This window comes from Thalia democratica, unplaced genomic scaffold, assembly GCF_965202585.1.
Source record: "Thalia democratica unplaced genomic scaffold, ktThaDemo2.hap1.1 HAP1_SCAFFOLD_222, whole genome shotgun sequence".
Classification (NCBI taxonomy): Eukaryota; Metazoa; Chordata; class Thaliacea; order Salpida; family Salpidae; genus Thalia; species Thalia democratica.
In genome coordinates, this window is record NW_028139341.1 from 22,941 (window position 1) to 31,050 (window position 8,110).

The following is an 8,110-nucleotide window of genomic DNA, read 5'->3' on the forward strand; positions in this document are numbered from 1 at the left end:
TGTTTTGTTTGTGTATAAAGATGCAGTTTTTGACTTATTTGAATAAAAATATCAGATTTTATTTAAAACTAAGTTACAAGCAAATGAATCTGTTTAGTCTAAATCAAACATTTCACAAAGTGAGCAAGGGTGTTTAGGCTTTTAAAGGCGACCTTGGCTATTAAGGGGATGTAATTAGAATAACATTAAAATATACTGTGGTAGGTAACTAGTTAAGGAGTAATATTTTAAAAGTGTGGGGCGATTGTTTTTAACTTATACTAAAAGGCGTATATGAAAACTAGTTTTGGAAACCCAAATCTAAATCAATGCTGATAGACTTTAGAAGTGAATTTTACATTTTTGCTTTACTAGTTTAATGTTTATAGCTAAAGCACACAAATATTTCTACTAGTTGTAAAAAGATGTTAAGCGTAGTTGAAATTAGTTGTTATAAAATATAGCTAAATCAATTATTATTTTTGTGTAAAAATACTACTTAAAACTTAGATAGAAAAAAAACTTTAGATTTAATTTATATAGTGGAACCTTAACAAAAACTGTTAAGTTTTAAAATGCTTTGAAAAGAAAAAGAAAAAAAAAAACTAATTGCATACCAACAATTAATGTATAAATAAATTTTTATGAGTGGTTTTAAAACAAATAAAAATATTTTTTATTAACAAATTTTATTTTTCATTAATAAATATATTGAATTATATTTTATTAAATGTAATTGTTTTAAAAGTGTGAAAAACTTCTAAAAAAAACAACAGTAAGTAATTAAAATCAATAACTAGGAAAAATAATTAGTTGTTTTAATAAAAAGATTGTTTGAGACACATTGCAAATCATTAACTGCAGAAAAGTTTATCGAATAAGTATTCAAAAATATAATAATGACATTTGTTATGTTAAAGTACTTTATAAAAGTTTTATTACTTATATTTCAACATTTTATAACAAATACGAGCACATGTGGATAATTTTAAAAGGGAACATTTTATAAAGTTTTATAAAATATTTAGTTACAGAGTATGTAAAGATTAATTAGTGCAGTATATAAATCTATCATGTTTTTAGTTTGTTGTAAATAAAGAAAAATGAATGCGCTAGTTACAATTTATGAAAATATTTAAAAAATAAGTAGTTTAAATCTTTAACTTTTAACGGTTAATTAATGTTATTAACGCTAACAACCTAAAGCTAACAACCTAAAAGTGTGAACTACTACTGTGCCATTTTATCGCAACAAGTAAATATTTTCTATATATCTTTATTGAAATATTCAATCTCAAAGAAAAAACCAAAATTAGGCCAATAATTTAGTCAAATAAAGTGTTTAATGGTTTACTCAAAAAAAGATATTAATACTTTATGTAAGCATATATTAATTCTGAAAAATGTAATAAAAAGAGATTTGTATAAAATAATAAGCTATACTAAACCAAAAATCTTTAAGATGTTGCATTTCTTAAAGCATTCTAGAAAATTTGATGATAATAACATTGTATGCAAATGTTTATTCAATATATAGGTTTTTTTAATTTTGATCGATTATAGTTAAAAAAAAGTTGAATGGTAGAAACATTTAAACTACATATATATATGTACTTTTTAGAATTAGATTTGTATGAGTGAATCAATTTTCACTGTCTCGGCTCGTAAAGGCTTTTTAATATTTTATTTAAAAAAGTAGGACAATGCTTCATGTAGCTTGTTGCTTCAAATACTAGTTCTTTGAATATGCATACAAAATAATACATATAAAAGTACAGTACATAAATAATCAAAACACACATAAAATAAAACACTTTGAAGTAATTATAAACTTTATCCGAAGCGTATATAAATAAAATAACTTCGCTCCAAATTAACAAATAAAAGCTAAAAAACCTCAAAACAATTACATATACATCTTTATATATAATTTGGCAGGTTAATTAACAATGTAAATCTTTTACCTAGTTATCACGCAAATATTATAATTTAATACAAAAACAAAAGTTGAAAATTAGCTACAGTAAAATATAAACAATAACTATAATAAAAGCTTCACTGCACAACAAAATACATTTTACAACTTTTTAACTTAAGAAGACTATAGATAGAAAAGATCGTTTTTGAAATTTATTAAATGTTAGATATATCAAAAATTAATCGTTTCTTCTTTTGATTACATACTGTTTAACATTTACAATTTTTGCTATTGTCATTATAATATTATATTTGGCTTATATTTTTCTATAATAACACACTCAAAGTTATTAAAACAAAGTTTAGTTCACAGTTTTTTTGGTACTTAACATGATATAATCAAAGTTGTTCTAACTAGAAGAACTTCGGTAAGGTTTACTAGATTAAAACGTTTTTGATTTTTAGAAAACAAATAAAGAATATTTCATAAAATAAAATATTAATTTAGATTTTTCTAAAGTACTTTGAAATATTAAACTGTAAACTTAGTTGAGAACAATATGTAGTGACCACATAACGAAAACAATTATTTTGTTTAATTTTCAAAATCTATTTCAACTTTTTTAACGTTTCTGATACCAAAGTTTTATATATTAAAACTGCTTTTAACCTGCTATGACATTGTTTTCGAATAAAAAAAATAATGTAAAAAACAGTAACATACAAAAACTAACTAAATAACGAATTTATGGCTATTACTATTCAAACAGGATTTTTTTTTTATAAAACTAAGTAAAAAAGGCATAGTACATTTTAACTATTAGATTTATTATTTTTTACATAATCAAAACGTTTATATTATCGTTTTAGAAGAGTTTATTTGTTTCGTATAAATCTAGTGGTAGACTATTCTAAGAAATTTTTTGTGAGAAAACTATACGTAAACACTTAAATTTAGTAAAAGAAGCTTTTAAACAAACAATTTTGAGAAATAAGTTAATTTAACAAAATAAACAAATTACTAAGAGACTTGAGACATCTCATTTTGAATAATTATTTGTATTTAAAATTTGTTTTTAGTATAAATATAAAACGATCATTTTGTAAAAAAAAATTGAAAGTTAATTCATTGTCTTTACCTAAATAAAAAACAATCAATGTTTTTCATAAAAATCTTAATATATTTTCACTGCAACTCATCAGAAACTTACTGCAGACATTTGATAGCTTTTGAACAATAGCTTTTGAAGTAAAACCAATAAACTTTAGAAAATTACTTAAGTAATTAGATTGCTGTAAAAAACCAATCAACAAAAAAAAAAGTAATGTAAAATAGTAATAGCGCAAAAAAAAGTATTTTAAATTTACAAAACAAAAGGTTTAACATAAACAAAGACACTTTAAAGTAAATAAGGTAACCTTATAGCCTAACTCTTTCTGCTTACACAGTTCTGGGTTTATTTAAAAATATTAAGATTGCTTTTAGTCTGACCGAATCAATGGAATTTGTAGAGTTGTAAATAACCTTAAATATTTATAAATCATAGCTCTTTGCACAATTAATGTTGTTAATTAGGTGTTCTGCTATCGAAGATTTTTTTGTCGCATTTATAACAGCTTTCGTCTTGTTATTAGTATTTTCTTTTATAAAGTTTAATAAAGATTTTGGTATATGTTCATTTACTCTCGTTTTTAGGTGCCTTGATGTTTGTCGAATATAGCTTTTTCGCAAAATCAATTAAATGTGTAAATAATACAACTTTTTTCAAGGTGGGATATTTGGTCTTTCAGTTTCAATCTGAGAACTGGTTTAAAAACAAATTATTACTCTATACTTAACTTGGTTTTAAGTCGACTGTGTTAGTTATGCACTTTCTTTTCAAATTAATATTAAACGTTACCCAAATATTGTAGTATAAGAACCGCAGAAAGTTTCTCCGGTACAAAAATTTTTGGTTTCTTACGGTTGTCATGACTTACAGTTATCATTTATATACTTTAAGTTTAACTATAAGGTTTCCTAATTTGTTTAAAAGTGTCTTTGGTTTATTCGTTTAAAAAGTATTTCTGGTTATTTTATTTACTTAAAAGTGTCTTTAGTTTGTGTTAAGCACTTTGTTTTATTTTATAATTTAAAAATTTTTTTTTTTTTTTTGCGTTAATTACTATTTTACATTAATTGATTTTTGTTGATTGGTTTTTTACAGCAATCTAATTACTTAAGTAGTATTCTAAAGTTTATTGGTTTTACTTCAAAAGCTATTGTTTTACTTCAAATGTCTGCAGTGAGTTTCTGATGAGTTGCAATGAAAGTATATTAAAACTTCTATGAAAAACATTGATTATTATTTATGTTGGTAAAAACTAAAAACTATAGTCGACCCTATGTTTTTATTGTTGAAAAATACTTTTTTGTATTATTACTTAAATTATGTTCTAATAAAAATAGTGTTTTGTAAAATAAATTATTTGTTAAGAAAACGTTACATTAAAAACACATATAAAACTAGCATAAAGGTATGAAACTAGAATTATACATCAAATATGTTCTTAATGCAAATAAATATTACACAAACTAAATTTAGGTGCAATAGCAATAATGTTTCTAATTCGACATAAGCAGATAAACACAAAACCAACAACATGCAATTAAAAATTGAGTTTATTTATTTAGCTAATCACCACTTCAGCGGTAAAACAACAGCATCCGCAATCAAATGCTTCCAGGCACGAAAATGTTTAGTTTTGATTGGTTCAAACCAATTGCGGAAGTAAGGTAAATGAAGCTTTATTCGTAAGAACGAATTAGAAATATTAAACTTCCGATTAAGTGTTGTTGTTATAAAGTAAGTGCTTTGGAAAATGTTGTTTTGTTTTTTAAAATTAGTATATAATCCGAGTGGCTTGAACGGAAAGCATTCAGTATCAATTGTTTAGTTGTGAAATATCAAAATGAAATTGATTGTTCTTATCGCTCTTGTTGGGTGTGCTCTTGCCATCCCAAACCCATACCCAGAAGAAGAATACGGGCCAGCTAACGGTCTTAGAATTCCAGGTACTATATAAAGAAATAAAATTATAAAAGTTTTAATTTTGGCACTTAATTTTTTTACTGTTACGAACTTCTCTTAAAGAATCAGTCTAATTTTTTTAATCTAATTTTGTAGAAAATTATTTACAAATATTTTCATATACATAGAAAGATGCACATAAAATATCAACTAATTTAGAAAAATCTTTATAACCTAAATTAGCTAATTAACACTTAATGTAAAAAGCAAATTTGTATATTTTTACATTGCATGTATGCTCAGTAAACTCTGGTTCACTTGAAATATTTAAAAATGCATTTTGTTTATATCTTAAGCTTATTGTTAAACAAATATTATTTTGAATTAACAGAGTATTAAATTATTATTTTCTATTACAGACTACAACCCATACACTCCAAAGGAAAAGTACGGACCAGCTAACGGACTCAGAATCCCAGGTATTAATAATATATATATATATCTAAAAAACACCTGAAAAACAAAAATACATTTTAACCTAATTTTGTTTTATGTCATAGCTGTTTTATACATATTTTGTAAACAAAGAGTGTTTTACATTATAACTACTGTGAAATTGTTTTTATATCACTTAAAAGTGAAACATTAAAAGAATTTAAACTAATATTTCTTTTCAGTTGTAATAGTTTCAATTTATTGAATGTACTGTACAAGCTATTTACAATCTCTAAGACAAAAAATAAAATTTATTAACAGACTACCACCCATACACTCCAAAAGAAAAATACGGACCAACTAACGGACTCAGAATTCAGGTAAACAAATTTTTACAACTTGAAAATAACTTAGTTGTCAGTTATAGTAAAACAATTCGAACAAAAATTATCTTGAGACTATATCTAACTAATTTAAATTACATACTTATACATATTTCACATAGCAATAACAGATACATTTCTTTAAAATAAATTTTACAAAAAAAACTTCATTACATGAATTTTTCTAGTTTTTATTTGAAAGCTTATAATTCATATGCATATATCTAAAAAAATTAGTTTATTAAGCATATTAAGTAATAATATTAAGTATAATAGTAGTAAAGTCAGTGGGATTTAAATAAAAAAATATTCATAAAAACTTATAAATGCGTTTTACTACTAGTTCTAATTAAAATTAATTAGCAGACTACCATCCATACACTCCAAAAGAAAAATACGGACCAACTAACGGACTCAGAATTCCAGGTAATATTTTCATAATTAAAAAAATTTCTTGTTCAAAACTTTGAAAGTAAAACTATTTTAAAACTGTAAAGTTTTTTATTTAATTCAAAAATTAAGCTATTTTTAAGTGTTTCTAAATGTATATTTAAAATCAAAAATTAAAAACTAGATTTATACATAAGTATATTTAAAGACTTATATAACTTCATTACTTTTAATATTTTATTAAATACCTTAATTTAAATAATAAATCAATTAAGATACTATTTTTTCTAAAGTTTTATAACAAATTAACAAAATAGAAAACTTAAAGGGCTGCTAAGATTTATTTAATTTATTTCCACAGACCAATACTACCAAAAGGGATACTCAAAGGGTTACTACACCCCAGTTAGATGCGTTCCAGTGAGAAGAAGATACAGATGTCTCCCAAGAAGAAGATCAAGATGCATCAGAAGACGCAGACCAAGATGTTACGGAAGAAGATCATACGCCAAGGGATGCGGTATCCATCACTTCATCTGTTAAGAAGGTTTGCGTTTCATATTTAAAATTGTAGATTATACTTTAAATTGAAGTTAGCCGAAATCGATTTTACTTGTTTGTTGCTTTAATAAAGATGTTTTTGAATGAATTTTGTCTTAGATTTCTGTATATTATTACGAGTCTAACTAAAACTATTTCTAACTTATGTTTTATTTCACAGGTAGAACTTCGTTAAAGAACAACTTTTGGAAATGTTTTCAATTTGTTTGTTCTTTACATGCTGTAAATAAATTTTCAAACTAATTTGTGTTCTAATTATAAATAACCTTACATTTAAAATTAAACGTTTTATTATTAGTTATGTTCAGTTATCAATTTTCTATAGAACTAATTGGACATGTAAAAAACAAATTTGTGTATAAATATATTTATATGATTTATAAATTTCTGCTATAAGTTTAACTGAAACAGTCATTAGTCAGTTTAAGTTTTAAAGTTTTAAATTACTTTGAAACACTTTTATGCTCAAATAAATTATTAAAAAATTACGTACCTAAAATATCCTTAACCAACATGATACAGTTTTTATAAGATTATAACTTTTTAAACACCTAATAGCTTTTATAAAAGCTAGACTAAAGGTAATTAAAACACTTTTATTTAAAGATTTTATTCACTTCATCTACTGCATTATTGCGAAAATCACAACTATTAATGAGTATTATATAAATACCGCTCAAAAAACTTAAAACACTTATCTAACAAAAACAAAAATAAAAAATACTACTTGCTGATACCCACAAACGTTAGCAAAAGTCAATCATATATCTACAAACGCTTTTTAATTTCGAAATGAAAGTTGACAGAGTTTTTATCATTTGGACGGCGCAAAGCCACATATGATTTTTAAAACGTCGTAAAAGTGTACATGTTGAGAGCTAATATTGATATATTGTAATTAATTTGCAAAATTAGCTAACTTAACTTTAGTAAGTTGCTTGTCGCAACTTTATTTGAAAAAAAAATCCGTACGAAAAACAAAATTAAAAAATGCGACTTGTTGATACCCACAAACGCTAGTAAAACTTAATCGTATTTAAACAACGGAAGTACGTCTGGTAAACAGTTTTGTTTTTTTATTATTCGAACGGCATTGAGCCTCATAAAATTATTAAAATGTTGCAAAATTTGCATGTTTATAATAATACTAGTTTATTTTAGTTACATTGCAATATTTAATTGAGGGCGTTCTCAAAGTTGCTTGTTGGGAAAATTTCTAAAACTAGAAAAATATTAACATAACATATATATGTAACACTTTTATGCTAAAACAATTTATTGAAAAGTTGTTTACCTAAAGTATTCTTAACCAAACTGTTATAAGTTTTATAGATTTACACTTTTTAAACACCTAATAGCTTTTATAAAGACTAAATTAAAAAAAAATAATATTTGCAATTAAAAACTTCCATTTAAACAACTTGTTCACTACAT

General features: G+C 24.0%; 1 protein-coding gene across 1 annotated transcript; it reads left to right on the plus strand.

Annotated features, from left to right (window-relative positions):
• Positions 1-4,820: 4,820 nt before the first annotated feature.
• On the plus strand, positions 4,821-6,659 carry LOC145845961 (uncharacterized). The gene is made up of 3 exons (XM_082952928.1): positions 4,821-4,951; positions 5,327-5,386; positions 6,477-6,659. The coding sequence occupies exons 1-3, from the start codon at positions 4,849-4,851 to the stop codon at positions 6,656-6,658; spliced, it is 345 nt and encodes a 114-aa protein (XP_082809054.1). The 5' UTR covers positions 4,821-4,848; the 3' UTR covers position 6,659.
• Positions 6,660-8,110: the final 1,451 nt, after the last annotated feature.

Coding starts and splice junctions, on each gene's coding strand:
- LOC145845961 (XM_082952928.1), top strand. CDS start 4,849: ATGAAATTGATTGTTCTTATCGCTCTTGTTGGGTGTGCTCTTGCCATC. Junction 4,952..5,326: donor TAACGGTCTTAGAATTCCAG/GTACTATATAAA, acceptor TTTCTATTACAG/ACTACAACCCATACACTCCA. Junction 5,387..6,476: donor TAACGGACTCAGAATCCCAG/GTATTAATAATA, acceptor TTATTTCCACAG/ACCAATACTACCAAAAGGGA.